Source organism: Etheostoma spectabile, chromosome 14 (genome assembly GCF_008692095.1).
Source record: "Etheostoma spectabile isolate EspeVRDwgs_2016 chromosome 14, UIUC_Espe_1.0, whole genome shotgun sequence".
Lineage (NCBI taxonomy): Eukaryota > Metazoa > Chordata > Actinopteri > Perciformes > Percidae > Etheostoma > Etheostoma spectabile.
Window position 1 is genome coordinate 14,758,839 of NC_045746.1, and position 17,661 is coordinate 14,776,499.

The window sequence follows — 17,661 nt, forward strand, 5'->3', positions numbered from 1 at the left end:
GGGCATTTTTCACCTTTTTTTGTCAATTTTTTAACTAAATGATAATTGCTGAATCGAAAATATAAACTAGTCGATCATCAAAACAAGAAATAGTTGCGGTGCTATAAAGTTGTTTGTATTACAGTGGTCACCTACTATATTCTATTAGGACTGCAACTGCTTATTGTCATTATCGACAAATCTGTTCATGATTTGTTCAGACTAATTGATAAGTTTATACAATTTCACAAAATAGCAAAACATTTTCCCATCACAAGTTGCTTTTGTCCCAAAAATGTTCATTATAGAATTATATAAATCTAAGAAAAGCAGGAAATCATTACATTTGAGAAGCTGTAACCAACAAATGTTCAATTACCTAAATTGTTTCAGCATAATATTCTATCTTGCTGTATTTGGCTGCATAGCCAACAATCATATTGTACCGTATTGAAACAGATTTTATTTTTCTGTCAAATCTATGATAAACTGCACTATTTTATTTAATTATATTTCATTGGATAAGACTATATTCTAATGTATTCTTCTACATATACTGCCCTAATGAAAGTAACTTTCCTTTCTATTGTATTTTATTCTATTAAGGTTTCAAGATCCAACAAACAATTACTGTCATCTATTAAGCTGTTATAACAATGCTGACCACAAAATGCAAAAGGAACACGGAAAAGCCTTAAATGTGCTGATTATTAAAGAGACTGGTTGGTAAACCAATAAAAAGGTCTGAAGTATGAATCTACAATATCTGGCTCATAATTTCTCATAATTAGTGAGATGAAAGAAGCATTGTGGGGATCACAGGGTTAGCTTTAATATAGAGAACACATCAAAGCTGTATCAGATTGGGTGGAAAAACAGATTATTCTGCATTAGGAAATTGTTTTATCAAGAGCCTTAATGCGAAGGTGTTACTTCATAATTCTGGTAATTCACATCATATTGACAACCACTGGCAGCTCAGTGGTGAAAATCAGTGGTTCAGAAAACCTCATAAGAGGGCAGTGTAGACACATCACCTCCACATCTTGTCCGCAAACTGCACGTCCTTTTGTGTCTTGTGTAGCCTAAAAATCATGAAGATGTTGGAGTAGAAGACATATATATTAGCAGAGATGAGTGTACAGTAGTGAGAGTTGAAGCTGTAAGTCCTGACAGTGATGGATGTAATGCATTTTATTTAAACGCGGAGAGTGCAGAGGGAGAGGTCTGAGGTGAGAAGGGTGTCTCTTGTAAAAAGTAAAGGGAGGTAGATTTGCTCGGCCCGTTTCTCAGATTGCCTGTCTCTCCTGTTGCTCTGTCCTGATGGAGCGAGGTTCTGGGGGTTCTGATGTGGGCAGGAGGCTGTTGTCGACACCGTCAAGGCTTTTTCTGCACACTGGGCAGGTATCATGCTGTAAGAGGGAGAGGAAAACGTATTAATCGGCAGGCAAAAAGTCAGTCATATAACAGCATTTACAGTACAACCTGAGATCAAAATTGGTAACAAAAAATACTTCTATGTTGTCATTATAGCCCTGAATTTAGGATGTGTGATACACTTTTAAAACCTTGACAGATCTAACAGACCTTCAAACCCTTCATCCCACTATTTACATCCACTCCTCGTTCTTACCAGCTCCAGCCAAGGCACTATACATTCACCGTGGAAGTAATGGAGGCAGGGTAGTTTCCTGACAGACTCCCCTGATGAATACTCCTCCCTACAAACTGGACACTCCAGTCTGCAGTCTGGGAGAGACAAACAAGAAAATTAAAACAGAAAGTATGAATGGTGCAAGAAAAATAGACACAGAGAAACAGAAAACCCAGTCATAACATTTTTTTTAATGATGAACATTTCAAGTGAGCAAGACAGTTCTATAGAGCGTTACAGTGTAACACAGTGATACTTTTGTAATGTAGTACTCTGTCATTTCATTTAGCAAACCCAGTTTAATGATGTGTGAATACAGACTTATTCATACCACTTTACAACAATTTACATTTATTTGACCTGTTTTTATAAACGGTCAAGAAGCCATGGAAAGAAGAAAAAATCCACGGTACTCAGGAAGTGTGGGGGGGGCAAAGATAATAGGCGGAAAGGAAGGATGAAAGAAGGAAAATAAAATAATAACAGAAAAGTAAGCAGAAATAAAAAGAGGAAAGGAAACAGAACGGTTAAAGAGATTATTTAAGATAGGACAGAAAGGAGGAATGGGAAGATGAGATGACGGAAGGAGAGACAGAAGAAGGAAAATAGGGATAAAAGAGGGGAAGGGGAGATAAGAAGAGGAAAGGTCAGATAAGAAGGGGAAAGAGTGATGGAAATATATCCGGAATGATAGGAGGAAAGGAAAGATCAGAGGAGGGAAGGAAAGACAGAAAGGAAATGAGAAGGAAAAGAGATAAGAGGAGGAAAGATAAGATGAGAGGAAGGAGGGAAGAATGATAGGAGATGGGAAGGAAAACTAAGAGGAGGGAAAGGGATGTGTACTGTGTGCTATGCCGGGATTGCTACCTGTCTGTTCTTGAGAGATGCAAACTGTTGGCAAGGATGAGATCATCTCCTTTTCTGCAGGGGGAGGACCTGTGCCCTCCAGCTCTCCTAACAACTAGGTAAGTGTGAAGAAACAATGAGTATGGATATATAAGTGACATGGGGGGCAGAGAGGGGAACAAATGAAAAACAAGAGAATCCTAATGGGTAGATAAAAGCATAAGAAATGAACAGTTTGTAACTTGATTGTACCAGAATTTTGGGGGGTTGTTTCATTATAAAATGAGGGAAGAAGAAGGAAACCATGCTAAACATAAAGCTCTAAGCTTTATGTTTAGCATGGTTTCCTTCTTCACCACCTCTGATATCACTGACCTCTGTGATAACAGCATCCAGACCTCCCTGACCCCAAGCATAATCGCCAGGGTTTGAGTACAACTGTAGCATGTTGGATCTGAGCGGCGTGAGAACAAAAGAGAGAACAAGAACAAGAGAGAGAGAGAGAGAGAGAGAGAGAGAGGTTACAACACAACCTTAGATGAAATCAAAAGTAAATGATGGGAATCGAAAATGAAAAAGCATTACAGTGCAGCTGGTGCAGCACCGGAGTTTTGGCTGTTGGCAAACAGGCCGGCCAAGAACTGCTGCACAATCCTTGAAAGGGCAAAATCAGACCACAAAGATGTCTGCTTTAGTGTGCTTTTATGTGCTTTTCAGGTATGCTATGCCTTTGAGACTGGAGTTAGTAAATCGATTAATGCATGCAGCGGTTCTCTCTCAGTCAAAAACACAAAGCACACAACAGGTTAGGAGTGTTACACAGCAAACTATATGTACTATATATAGTTCAGAACACACTGGTTATGTTTCTGTGTACTATGTCCACACACACCCTTCCACTGCTGGCCTTTGTTCAGGCTGGGAAGGTGACTCTGGTTCTTCGGCCTCAGTAGCGCCCGGTGACCCTAGAGAAAGACGGCTCTGACCTGTAGATATCTGCTCGCTGTCATCTGGGTCGCACTCTGATGAGGGCGGATGCGACAGCAGAGCAGAGTGCTCCATAAACAGCCGCTGCCAAAACTTGGGGAGAGACCAGAGAACCAAGGTGTCAACCAAAGCATCCACAAAAGAGGAGTGTAGTTATTAAAATGCTGTAAGGACATACCTCTGAGAAAAAAAAGTATTCAATGGCCCCTGATCTGCTATTCTCTAGGAGACTAAACAGGAAAATATTAATTGTTTTGGATATCAGTGGTTTAAAATGAAACACACTACTCTTAAGAGCCTCACACTGTTACTACAGTGACCATCATACAATACTTCCATGCTTTAATACGTTTTTTTTATAAACAAGAGTACATAGAGAACAGCACATTTAAACACCAAAACTGAGCTGTACCTGGAGTCTTCTGTCACCTCTTCAATGAAGGCAGAGTCACATCTTGGGCATACAAAATCCTTGAAGAGAAAAAAAAGAAATAAAGTACATGGCCAAAAGCGTGTGTACACTCACATTTCTTTTCTCATGCCAAAATTTTGGCCAGATCTTGGTCGGCTGATAAGGTCTGGCCCAGTCAAGCTCCAGTTCATCCCAGAGGTTGTTGGATGGGGCTCAGCCCTGTCTTTATAGATATGGCGTTGTGGTCACTACCATGTTAAAAAAATGTTTGCACTTTTTTAATTAGATAGTGACAGGACAGACAGGAAAGGGATGGAGTTAAAGAGTGGTATGACATGGAACATGCAACAGTTCCTGGCCAGAATCAAACCAGATACATTGCAGTGATACAGTGGGCTTCTTTACCACAAGGCCACCAGGACGTGACAATTGCCATGTTGAAAGAAAAAGTGGCTTTTCCAAACTGTTGCCACAAAACTGGAAACACACTATTTACTAAAATAGTATTGTATGCCGCTGTTGCATTATTATATAGGGCCTACCTTAATTAGAAGTGACATAGCCCTCACAAACCACAAATATAGCCTCATAACAAAAAGTACACAAAAATAGAGAGACAGGAGATCCCTCTCCCGTCAAACTTGAAATAATGAAAGAAAATAGCCGAGAAATAATCTTCTTTATATGTATAGGCTATATAAATAAGATTGTGTGTGTGCGCGTGTTAATCTCTCGCTCATACACACTTTCTATTTCTATATAATTTATATATATTTAAAGAAGATTGTGTGTGCGCGTGTGTGTGAATCTCTCGCTCATAAACACCTTCTCTCTTTCTCACTCACACACAGTCATACCCGAATTTACTCCATCGTAAATATATCTGTGCGTAATCGTGCCATGAAAAGTGCCAGTTGCGCAGCATATGTGCTCCAACAGTGGCTTTCCCAGCGCGCTCCTCTGCAGAAATTAATCTCCAGCTAAATCAGTAAAAGTTAACCCGTTTTGTCTGTCAGTTGGGCTTCATTAAGACGAAAGGGTACACAGCTATTCGCTCTCCAGGGGTTAAAGGTAAATATTTGCGGCTCTGTGGCATGTAACAGTTTAAGAAGCGCTTCTGGTGCATGTGGCGACCCCCAGCCAGCCCCTCCTACGTCTCTCACACGCAGTTGACACAAGACAACAGTCGCCAATAGGGGTGCTTCTAAATTTGGCAACGTGAATCGCCAGCTGTTATACTCCCTCTATTCCTCTAAAGTAAGACATTGGCGCATGCTGTAGCCTACACACATAAACAACCACCAACAGGTTACAATATATGTGTGCTTTGGTGATTCCACGAATTACTTAAAAAAACAACAACAATCAGTTAACTACTTTTAAAAAATATATAAAAACCTCAAAAAATCGCAATCACTCTGTCCATTTGCGTTATTCTCAGGCCAGCAAGTGTGGGGGAAAAAACCACTCTCCAAAGTGACTTACCGGGATTTTGGGGTTTGTTTCACATTTACAGCAGTGACAGAAAAACCTGTGTTGTGGTGTGTCCGCAGCCTCCGCCATCTTCACGGTGACGCACAGTGCCTGACCTGACGTCCGTGTAGCAGCCCGCTAAAGTATACTCGGTTGTCCAACGGGTCCGGGCAGCCCCGGAGAGTTTGGTGCCCGTGAGATATGTCGGGCAAAAGCTGGAGACAGATTGCACAATCATATTGTTAACGATCAAGCAATACACGCCTCACTTTCATATTTATAATAAAGTTTATTAAGGAAAGATTAGTAACCTAAATATATAAATAACCTTCGGCGTCAAGATCCAGACTTGCTTCGGTCACTGCTGCATAGATCAAGTTGCTAAAAGAAGCCAAGAGCTCCAAAAGCAACAAGTTGGATCACGGATGCAGTTTCCTTCTAGTGTGTTGGGTGTCGCTAGAGAATAAAAAAATGTTCAAGCGAGATCCTCTCTTTTTTTTTTTTTAAACACAAATTTGGTTCAAATGTATTGAATCCTCTGCCAAGGCAACCAACTAGCTAGTTTCGGTGCAGAACTCGATCCAAGCGGTTTCTTAGCGACGCAACAGCAGCTACAAAATGTCAGTTTATGACAAATAATCTGTGTAAATATGTTTATGATACTGAACTTGCTTAAAGCGGGAGGTTTGAGTCAATTGATACATTAAAACAATATCAAAATACAGTATCTTGATAATAGTGTTGTCAATGACATAATGCATTAATGACTGCAGTAGACTGTGTAAGCATGACATTACATTTTTTATTAAAACCAAGACAGTGACATGTAATAATAACAATAACCAAACTCAGCACCAACAAAACAGTGACAGACAGATTGTAACTAAAACAACACGTTTATAATCTTTACAGTAAAAGAGGTTTTGGCAAATAAGTGAATATCCGTTCTCATTTGGAATAATAACAAAGCTTTGTTAGTTTACATTTAAGCCACAAAAAGATTAGCATTGGCCAAAGTTGAGCCACTCAGTTCAAATCAAATGGTAGAATGGCAACATTTCAGTGTTCAGCTCCGACTCAAACATGGCACTGCATAAACACAATGTACGTCTAGACTAAGTCATTAAAAAATGGGAACTATCCAGGCTAGAACTGTCTGACTTGGCACACAGCTTGTCTTTTCACACAACAAAAGTATTTTCCCTGCATTCACTGACACTTGGTCCAAATGCGCTACATTTCATACAGTTTAGGCATCTTATTCTTTTCACATTTCAAACTATCTTTTTGACTCCAATGTAGCTAACTTGTCCTGGACACCTTTAGAAATAAGACAACCACACCTCTGTCTCATGCACATGCCCTGTTGTTCAGTTGCTTAGGTAAATATACAGACTCAGTAACCCCCCTAAAACAAATTCTAATCACCTGTGGGGAAATAAATACAAAACAGCTTCTCCGTTAAGCTGAAAAGGCCCTCCTCCTCCACTTCTCACCCTCCCTACCCCTCTTGTTCCTCTCTATCGAGGTGCGGTGAAGGCCCCCTGGGCAGCGCTGGTGGCAGCGCTGGTGGCAGCTTGGCGAACCACCTGATTGGACATGACTCCGGTGGCGAACTCGGCCTGGGCCTTCTGAAAGCTGGCATCGGTCTGCCTGTATAAACTGTGGACCTAAAGAGGGAAGAGCAAAATGCACTGACACCCGATACATGGAGCAATTCATCCTCATATCATGCACATTGTGAGGGTGAAAATGATACACAGAACCTGATATCGTGGCTATTCTTCTCATTAAATACTGACTGCTTCATGGTAAGGGAACCACCTGGGCACAGCAGGTGAGAGTATTTCCACAGACCAGGTAGAAAGTATACAGCATGACCATTTGGATTTTACTTTCTCCCTTTAGCTTTATTTTAGGAGCCACTAGATCATGTCCACTATCTTATAATTGTCTAGCATTCATTTTTAGCGATATGAAAAGCATTTACAAGCACAGTGCACATTCATATTGAGGCATTATGATTATTTGACTTAGACCTACATTGGATTCATACAAATACTTCACATAGACAAACAGTTATGATTACTTTTCTGCCTTTTGCACGATTGCATTTTTATTATTATTATTTTTTGGACATTTTCAACCTTTATTTTGATAGGACAGCAGAAGACATGAGAGGGGAGAGAGAGGGGGGAATGATATGCAGCAAAGGGCCGCAGGTCAGAGTCAAACTGCGTATAGGAGTAAACCTCTATATATGGGCGCTTGCTCTACCAACTGAGCTATCTGGGCGCCCAATTGCCAGCTTTAAAAAAAAAAAAAGCCCCATCCTGAAATAGATAGAGGATAGTGTAACTGACACCTTGTCAAAAACAACCTTAATTTGAGTCACTACCTGTGAATTTTCCCTGCATGTAAACAAATTTATCCAGCTTTCACCTTCTTCAGCATGACAACCCCCATGGCGGCTTGGGCAGTAAAGAGGACGGCATTCATCATCATGATCGCACCAACAGGGACACTGGTTTTCAGAGCAGCCAGGCTCACGATCCAACCGCTAAGGGGAAAAGACAGTGAAAAACAACCCAAGGAAAGAAACTGGAAAGAGTCATGCATCTGTCTAACACAGCGATGGTTTGTTCATTAGTCACACCTGAAACCCCATCCAGGGATACCAATTGTCATGATGACGGAGACGACCACTTGGGCAAAGAAAACGAAGAAGAAGACAAAGAAATTGAAGGAGCTGTCACTCCTAGAGAGAGGAGATAAAAAAAAAAAAAGTGTTACAGTAACATCTCACGTCCATTTGGTCTTTATGTGGCTGACTTGTCCGGCACACTTAAGAAAAGAGCAAAAACTTTACACCGCAAGTGAAGGATAAAAGTTACAAATTTTGGCCAACACGTTTTGGGTGCGTTGGCTTTTTCACCGAGATGGTGGAACACACCTGAAGGCTTTGTACATGGGTCGGTACCAACAGATGAAGGAGCAGGGGGTGAAGAGGAGGCCCCAGAGGATGGCGAGGCCCAGGCCAACACCACCCGACGGGTCCACGCAGAACATGGCCATGGAGGAGATCAGGTTGAAGAACAGCGTGCAAGTGCATACTGGACATTGATAAAACAGCATAAATAGGGAGACAGAAGGAAAAATGGGAGTGGTTGAACAAGAAGGAACAGCACAGCAGTCTGAGTTTATAGATTAAGTCTTTGTTGCTTTATTACAGATCTGTGTACTAAAACACAAATCCAACACACCCCTCCCAACTCAAGAAAAGAGCCAACTTGCCAGGACTATGGCTGATGCAATATGATGCTATTTATTACCCTCCTTTGCCTGCTGCTTGGTTTAGAGTTGGCTCATTCAGTTGTCCCTCTGTCCAGGCTCAAACGGGTTCTGTTTTAGGACATGCCTAAGCTACAAGAATGATCCTCCTTTGAAGCAGTTTGTTAAAGGCAATTTTATAACCTGTTTTTTTTCAGTTTTAAATATTACCCCTACTGTACTGTAGTCTCGCATTGCCATACCCATCTCCACAGTGCTGCGGAGGAGGGTCTGGCTAGTCCACATAGTAATCTGTGATGTAGCTTGGGGAAGGAACTTGTTTTGGTGAGAGATGTGTATGTTCAAAAGTTGTTTTTGTCGTGCAATAGAAAACTCAGATTGGATAGATAGTCTAGCTAGCTGTCTGGATTTACCCTGCAGAGATCTGAGGAGCAGTTAAACACACTCATATTTTGACTGGAGTTTAAAATTACAACACAAAGAAAGCGGAAGGTAATGGACATCCGGCCTAAAAGAGGGGAGAACGAGAATGAGGACGAGAGCAATCCTGGAAGTAGAACGTTGTGGGTATGGACTAACTGTAGTGTAAGTGGGGTTTTGTTTTGATTTTGTTCATAAAAATGAAAGTGTTTACATTTACCTAACTTGACAGCAGTTTCAAACCTGGTAAAAACTGTTCTTTACAAATAGATCTTTGTTTCCAGTAACACCGATACCACAATAAAAAGATATTACTTTGATTACAGTGACATTTCCTTTGGGTAGATGGAGTGTGATTTAACTCTACCACTTTGATTTAAGACAGAACAGAGCATTTTGTGTGGCTAATATATTACAATATAATTATAACTATATTAAGTGTCAAGACAAGTTTTTAAAAAACGGCGTTATCCAAAAACAATAAGGAACTTAAACATTCAATATATCTTGATGTTTACATTTTAAAGGCCAGAGGTTTCCAATCCTGGTACCAGGCCTTGGAACATTAGCTTTAATTCAACAATAAAGCAGAACTGCTTTTGCAGTAATTAAGTCATAAGTATAAAAGGTTCCCACTCCACCATCAGTAAAAAAATAAAAACTAAATATGAAGCTATAAAAATTCTTATTGGCTTTCGGTTTATTTTTTTTAATGTTCTCTTTCTGATTAGCTCACCTTCTGCCTGCCTTTATTTTCCTTTATTTTGGTCTCTTTCTTGCTGCATCAAAGTTCATTTGTTAAAACAAACTCACATTTGTGAACATGCACATGAACTTGAAAAAAACATATAATAAAAAGTAATTTCAACCCCCCCTTTAACTTTTTCCCAATGTGCATGCTGACGGGGTGTGGAGAACAATTACAATCTGAAGCTTTGGGTCGCTTATTTTCAACATAATGCGTACAGCAGATGCCCCCGGTGAAGATAGCTAAACCATCTTCAACTTTTGGTGGACACTGATTTCAGCTGGGTCCTGCCAAAGTCCTTGATCTGGCAGTAGAGTGTCAGAGTCTTTGTGCAAACATTCCAGCTCTTATTCGGACAGTACAGTCACACACAGACATGAGTCAGCTCTAAGTTCACTTTCTTACGTGATTGTCTCAGTTACAAAACCTCCCCCATCTGCTAAAGTGCCAACAGGTGGAGATTTTAAATTTTCACTCCTATCACATACACAGTACTACTTCCCCATGCAAGCACACCACCAAAACCCCTGGAGAGATTAAACACTTTGATAATTATGTTACGCTAGGACACTGCAACACTGATGCTGGGAATTCACACAACAGGGCACAGTAAGAGTTACAGGAACTCACATATCCAGAAGTAATACATGATGGTGACGGTGCGTTGGAAGCGCTGAGTGATCTCGACATTGATGTCCTGGTAGAAGCAGGGGCCAACAGGGCAAAATGAAGGCAGTGGGGGCCAGTTATTCTGACGGGCTGATAAACAGAGCAGTGGGAAAACGTCACTAACAGCGATTTATTTTGAAATCATTAAATCAATAATCCATTTAGGTATCTTAGGTATGTATTTCCCCTCTTATCCTCCTTCTCTTACAGGCTCCAGGTCCCAGGCTGTGTGACTCAAGCTCTCTCTCTCTCCTCTCCAGCTCCCGGGCTTTCTTCTCCAGCTCCTCCTGCCTCTTTAGGAGCTCTGCTGTGGTAGCATTCACTGCCGTCTAACACAGTAAGACACAAAGTAAATGATGCATCGGAACTGCGAGTTTTGAAGAGATACGCAATGTTTGGTGTCATAAATATTGAAAAGGATTATTTAAAAGACCTGATAGCATAGAAGCTCCACAGAAGACAGGCTTTTAAGGTATTCATGGGAACTTTTGTATCAGCATTGACATCTAACGCACATTTCTATTTTTCAAAATCCAGTAATAGTACAATCTCATTTTTGTGCAACCAACTGCCACTGAATGTGCTGATGTTGAGATCAGATGGTGAAACATAGTCTAAAGTGACAAGCAACAAGTGTTTACATAGCAGCATGTATACCTGGGAGAAATTGGAGCCATAGTTGCGAGGCTCAGTGGGTGTAGTCCTGGTGGGTGGGGTCTGTGCAGGCACAGATGGAGCAGAGGGAGAGGTGGCTTCATACGGAGGTGGAGGCTGGTAAAAAACACACATAAATCATTTGAACTCATCCTGTAAGCATGCCCAGAAAGACTATGATTTCATGAATTTCTGCATTGAAAATAGCTTAATTTTTATTGTATTTTTCTATTAGTACCATCCCACATAAAGCATAATACTGCATGTACAATAATGTGACAATGGAATTTTACAGACATTTAGAGTTGAAAATGTATAAATGTATAAACTCTGAACTACGCCCAGTTCGCACAAGCTTACAAACAGCCAGATCCTAAATACTGCAAATTAATTTTCAAACAATACAACAAAAGGGAGAAAAATTATTTGAAAAATATTTACAAATCAGTTTTTAGACCTTCATGTCTGCAATAAAATGTATAAATCACTGATTCACTTAATCAATACACAATGCATGTATGAATGTATGTATCGTGAATGTTTGTATGTATGAATGTGTGTACAGTATGTATGTATGTATGATATGCTGGAAAAATCAAAACATATGAAAAATGTAATAATCCATCTTGCTTTCTTTTACAGCCTTTTAAAACAAAGTTTGCAAACTTAAAACAAATCTAAGGTAAACAACCATTCAAGTTTTTTAAATCTATGCACCAGAATATTTCAGGGTTAGACAAGTTGCAATTTTAACAAAGTCCCTTTTTAATAATATTTATACATAGGATTTGATTTGTTTACTCAAGAAGCTACATTTTATTCTAACACAAGTAAACAGCTTTCATATTTTCTCCCAAATCACTGAGTTTCAAAAAGAAACTGTTTCAAAAGAGTTCCATGTATAGTTCCTATTGCTGTAGTATTTGCCAATATCAGCAGCTGACAGGAAGTACACATGGGCCCAAGCTGTTTCCTAGCAATAAAAATACCCAAATCTATAAAATGCATATCGCAAAGCAATGTGTATATTTCAGCTCGTTCATCGCAATTAGTCTTAGTTTAATGAAGTACAATCCAGTCCTCCTAACCAACGGAGCAAAGCAGGCAACTGCCCCCCAGGACCCCCAAAACTCTAGAGACACTTTCACCGTTTGATATTTACTGTGTGTCAACTGGCATTTTAATTAAGATTATATCTCAGTTATATCTTGCACCAATAAAACAGAAGTTTATCAGCTGACATTATAATGGCATTATGATAGCTGTAGTTTTATTACACAATCATGAGTTATTGCAGGGGAGGTTTTTTTAGCCTGGTTCCAGACAACTGAACTGCCACCAACCATCTGTGATTACTTCATCAAGTCAAATAGAACGAATTAAGGAAGAGAAACAAAATGGCAATTTGGTCTGATTATCAGGCTACTGACGCTCTGCAGTGACCTCCCGGATCCCTGCGAGAGTGAAGATCTGATCCGTTGTTCCACGACCAGGACGGAGTCCACATTGTTCCTCGTCAACCCGAGGTTCGACTATCGGCCGAACCCTCCTTTCCAGCACCTTGGAGTAGACTTTACCAGGGAGGCTGAGAAGTGTGAAACCCCTGTAATAGGCACACACCCTCTGGTCCCCCTTTTTGAAGAGGGGAACCACCACCCCAGGTCTGCCACTCCCTAGGCACAGTTCCAGACACCCCCCCCCCCAGCCTCCACAAGGATGCACAAAAAGCTCTGCCGGAGGCGTGAGTTGAAAGTCTGTCGGACAGGGGCCTGCTCCAGACAGTCCCAATTTACCTGCACTACCCGTTTGGGCTTACCAGGTCTGTCTAAAGTCTTCCCCCATCCTTCCTCCACCCGAGTGTCCAAAACATACGGCCTCAGATCAGATGAAACGATTATAAAATCGATCGTTCACCTTCGACTTAGGGTTCTCTGGTACCATGTACACTTATGAGCATCCCTATGTTTGAACATGCCATTTGTTATAGACAATCCATGACAGACAGTGTTGAATCCAGTCAGTTACTTTATCTGAAATTTGATTAAACACACCAATCTTTAGGTCAATTTTTGTTGATAATGTTCAAATTCATTTTTTGTGAGTTTCTTCGTTCGTTTTCGTTTCGTTTTCGTTTCGTTTCGTTTATTTCACACGTCATTATTGTACATTCAGACACAATTCCATGAGGCACAACAATCCTATACAGGACGCATGAAATGGGAACCCCAAATAAGCTACATTAGCTTTTCCTATTGATCCCATTGATTCTTAGATGCTTTGTGATTCTCTCTTGAAAAATGATGTCTCAATGCAGAGAAGTAATTAACCGACATTATGGCAGCTTCTAACAATTTTGTAAGACCGGGCTGTAAACATGTGCGTGCTGTTGACCTTCAAAGCTAGGCTACTCTTTTCTTAAATTTTGGTGAGTATGGCTGAGCATGAGCAACCGCAGATGGATACAATTCGACTGGCACCCCCTGGTTTAAAAGCTAGTGTATGGAAGCATTTTGTCGGACAAGGGCCACATTGTATGCCAGTTGTCAGGCTCACTTATGTTTCTTTTCTTATTGGTTCTTTGCAATGCAGGGAAATATGTTGGCAAATGTAACCATCCAGTTGACACATCTCTTCCATTTGTTTCTACTATTTTATTAATAAATTATCATGATACATGTATCTGTTGTCTATGGACCATTACAAATACAATGTACTTTAAAAATAGCAAGTATTCTCACAGTGAGAAAAAATAAATCATGTACAGAAATCTAAAGTTTGAAGGCATCGATAATCATTTTATAATCACATCGTAGCCCTCTGAATCCGAATCAGAAAGTGACTAAAGCTCTGTCCCAACAAAAGAAAACACGGCAAGCTCAGGAATGACACTTAAGGTGAGTGTTGCATTTACCATATACAGTACATTATAAACAATTACCCCTTATTGTTACCTTATTATCTCACAGAAAACAAAATTTATTTGTTACATATTACAATATTACTTACCCCAGTAGTATTATCAAATGGGTTGTAAAGGTCCAGTGTGGCATATCCTGTGTTGCTGCTGTGTTGAGTCACTGCAGGGTCCTAGCAGATTAAAATCAAATGGTTATTCAATTAGCACAGGAATACATATGACTTGGTCTGCTGGAACATGAATCCTTGTCCAACAAACCTGAGTGGCTTCTGTTGATGTACTCATTGTTAATAAGAGCTTCAAGCGGGCATAGATTAAGGAGGGCAGAAAGGCCCAGAAAAAAAGCCACACACGTCACATGAGTAACAACACGCCTGCTATTACACAGAGCGAACATCAGTGACTTCCGCCAATTAAACACACACCATGACACACTACACCGACACAGGCTAATATTAGATTGATATTTCATTTCACCCACTTGAAAAGGGTTGTGGTCGTCCATCGGCTCTGGAAAGCTTGTGTATTTTGACATATCGATGACGTGTTGTTTGGGGAAAAAAAGAGCTAACGTCAATTAGCTACCACTTGCTGCTAATGTTATCGTTAACAAAGAGAAGTCACGGCGAGGAAGAAAAGCAGCTGTTGGGTGTCTACTAGCAGATACAACGCTGCATTTGGGGGTTTTTTCTAAATCGAAAGGGCGGGCGATATAGTCGGTTTATCCAGTCAACTAGCTAGCTACCCGCCCCTCCGGTGGTCATCTCTCCGCAGTCTAGAAAACAGTGAACACGATTGACATGTATTCCCCGCTGTTTTTCCCAGACCAGTCCTCTCTGTCAGGATGAAAAGGATCGCTGGAAAGCAAAGCAGAGCCTTTAATTTCTCTTGCAGCAAAAACCATGGACGTACACTATAATAATAGATGATAACGGTAAACAGCCTAGGAACCGGAAGTAACCATTAGTCATGTGACCGCTGCTGCAGCACAGAAGCACGTGGGAACCGGAGGGGGCGTGGCCAAGCATGTGCGTTGCCAAAACTGAAAAAGGTTTAAAAAAAAAAAAAACACAAAATTAAATTTATAAACTGTAATGCTATGGGAGACAGCAAAAAGGTGCTGAAAATAAATAGTGAATTATTATTGTAACATGAGATAGGTGGATAGGACAATATAAACAGCGATGATAGTGATAATGATATTAACTTGTTAGATCAGTGCGTATTTACACTATGATGTATGTACAGGGATTTTTCTGGCACTATGGACTGATGACGGCCTGTAAATGAAATATATTAGAAAAAAAAAGTTTGGACAATTTGATCATCTAAATTAAAATTTTAAACTGATAATACATCTTGCATTTGATTAATTTACTGCCAAAAGGTGTGCAGAAATGTCATTGACCCTGGTGGAAATTCATTGTTTGCTTTTAGAATACAATGGCAGCTAAACTTTTAATCTGTGAATTACAAACCTAATAATTTTGGAAGAATATTCTACATAATTTGGGCATCTAACTCCACTCTTAACATGTTGCTGCATGTAGGCTAATGACTGACCTTAGCCTTTGCAACTGTTATGTTTCCTGTTTTTAAAAGATACGTTTCTTCTCTTCCAGTAGATGTCCCCCTTGTGTCTTGAATGAATAGTTTGCGCCCACTTCCCGGGTCTTGCCGACTGTGATTCTAATGAGGAATAAGTTGTTGGTTTTTTGTGATCCCAGCTTGTATGAAGGATGCATGACCTTTTCATAGGCTTTTCTCACATATGACCTTTGCAGTCACAGGTCGAGAGCAGCAGCAGAAAGGAATCCACCTCTAGTTTACACACACTTCATGGCCTAATGCCCTTGTATAATCCAGCCTGGTCTTTTACTTCTTTTCTTCTACAAATCGTATGCGTGAGGGCGGCCATGTGATTCTATAACATATACATAGGTCAGACTGTCACACACACATACAGTACTCACATAGCCCTGTTCATAGACAATCTGTAGGCTACATTCTGTACTGTCACCAATCTTAACTCATATAGCACAGGTAGGCAACAATTAATACAAATTACATGTGGCTTGGGTTTGGGTTAAGGAAATACAATATCTATGTATGTCAGTGGTAGTCAGAACTGCCAAATTGGGGGGGGGGTACAAGATGACAGCTGATGATTTCCCCTTTAATTCACTTTCAGCTCATCTTTGTATACCCAAAAATGCTATTATGTGCTTGGATGTGAACTGTAATGATATCTCCCACTGTGAAATCCTCTGTGCCATGTATGACAGTATTGTGGGTGCAGTGTATGAGGATACCTTATTCTACCTGTAAAAACAAACAACATTAAGCCTGGATGGAACAGGCATGTTGAGGCACATCCTGTAGAAGCTAGGTAGCGTTTAGGGCATGGGCACAGGCATGGGCACTAGACTCAAATATGCCATCCGCTACATTGGTAAAGATGAACATGCTATGAGAGCAAACTCACTGGCTGAGAAACACGGGTAATGATGTCATTGGCTTCTGGAAGGAGGTGAGAGCTCTGATCAGGACCAACACATTGCTTCTGTGTACCATAGAGGGGGTGTCTGGAGCTGGCTAATAATATAGCTGAGATGTGGAGGCAACACTATTCTATTGCCATTTCTAGCCACTGGGGGACCATAGACAGACTGGGGGAACGGATATTATTGTTAAAGAAAAACTCAAAAAGTGAAATATTCATGCCACGAGACCTTGAAAGTCTGCCAGGCTGTAGCACAGCTATCTGATAAGAAAGCAAGTGGGTCAGACCACAGCACAGCACAGCACCTTATGTTTGCAAGCCCAAAGGTGGCAGTGCTGTTTGCAATTGCTTTTCTGGATTCATGACATATGGACTGCTACCTACCTCTTGTGCCTGTCATCAAGAACAAAGCTGGCAAGGTTGGGAGTTTGGATAATTATAGGCCAATAGCCCTAGCCAGTGTAATATCGAAAGTACTGGAAAGGATATTGCTTGATCGTCCATGTCCTTATAGTGGTACCACTGACAATCAATTTCGCTTCAGAGCTAAGCTTGGTACAGATTTGTGTATTTATGCTTTGAAGGCAACAACACAGGGGCACATATGGCAGAATCTATCTATGCTAATTGGGTTTCTTAATGCTTCTAAAGCCTTTGACAGAGTCAATCATCATAAGCTATTTGAAAAATTGAGCCAAATGGTTGCTCCTGACAGCATTATAAGAATCCTGGCTTACTGTTATGCCATCTAGAGTATGCAGGTTTAATGGGATAATACAGTCTCTGCCTCCTTTGGGATAAGTGATAGTGTATGTCAGGGGAGGGGCTACCATCACCAGTACTCTTCAATTTGTACATGGATGAGTCATCCAACCAATTGACAAGATGCAAAACTGGCTGTATCACCACCTTGGTTAATCATTTCATGTATACTGAGGATCTGGCCATTTTCTCTCCCAGCAGTGCTGGCTTTCAGCATCTACTGAATATCTGCTTTGAATATGGGGTGAAAGATGATGTGTTGTATAATGCCAAAAAAAGTGTTGTCTTGATAGGACAAAAGTGGACAAATATTTTTGTTTTCCAGACTTTTATCTGTCAGGACATG

General features: G+C 40.5%; 2 protein-coding genes and 1 long non-coding RNA gene across 4 annotated transcripts; all 3 read right to left on the reverse strand.

Moving 5' to 3' along the window:
• Nucleotides 1-786: 786 nt before the first annotated feature.
• On the reverse strand, nucleotides 787-5,938 carry rnf115b (ring finger protein 115b). The gene is made up of 10 exons (XM_032535311.1): nucleotides 5,680-5,938; nucleotides 5,364-5,566; nucleotides 3,879-3,937; nucleotides 3,645-3,696; nucleotides 3,372-3,559; nucleotides 3,065-3,133; nucleotides 2,855-2,933; nucleotides 2,501-2,594; nucleotides 1,613-1,728; nucleotides 787-1,391 (listed from the first exon to the last, which is right to left on the reverse strand). The coding sequence occupies exons 2-10, from the start codon at nucleotides 5,439-5,441 to the stop codon at nucleotides 1,269-1,271; spliced, it is 858 nt and encodes a 285-aa protein (XP_032391202.1). The 5' UTR covers nucleotides 5,442-5,566; nucleotides 5,680-5,938; the 3' UTR covers nucleotides 787-1,268.
• Nucleotides 5,939-6,635: 697 nt separating this feature from the next.
• scamp3 (secretory carrier membrane protein 3) lies at nucleotides 6,636-15,002 on the reverse strand. Of its 2 annotated transcripts, none has more exons than XM_032535309.1 (9): nucleotides 14,532-15,002; nucleotides 14,140-14,220; nucleotides 11,137-11,250; nucleotides 10,688-10,808; nucleotides 10,441-10,569; nucleotides 8,305-8,464; nucleotides 8,008-8,109; nucleotides 7,794-7,911; nucleotides 6,636-7,021 (listed from the first exon to the last, which is right to left on the reverse strand). In XM_032535309.1, the coding sequence occupies exons 1-9, from the start codon at nucleotides 14,583-14,585 to the stop codon at nucleotides 6,872-6,874; spliced, it is 1,029 nt and encodes a 342-aa protein (XP_032391200.1). In that variant the 5' UTR covers nucleotides 14,586-15,002; the 3' UTR covers nucleotides 6,636-6,871. The 2 variants fall into 2 exon arrangements, with proteins under 2 accessions (XP_032391200.1, XP_032391201.1); XM_032535310.1 differs by lacking the exon at nucleotides 14,532-15,002 and adding an exon at nucleotides 14,309-14,477.
• Nucleotides 9,780-10,434, reverse strand: LOC116701575 (uncharacterized). Its single transcript, XR_004334957.1, has 2 exons — nucleotides 9,944-10,434; nucleotides 9,780-9,870 (listed from the first exon to the last, which is right to left on the reverse strand). It is a non-coding gene; the product is annotated as an uncharacterized LOC116701575 (long non-coding RNA).
• Nucleotides 15,003-17,661: the final 2,659 nt, after the last annotated feature.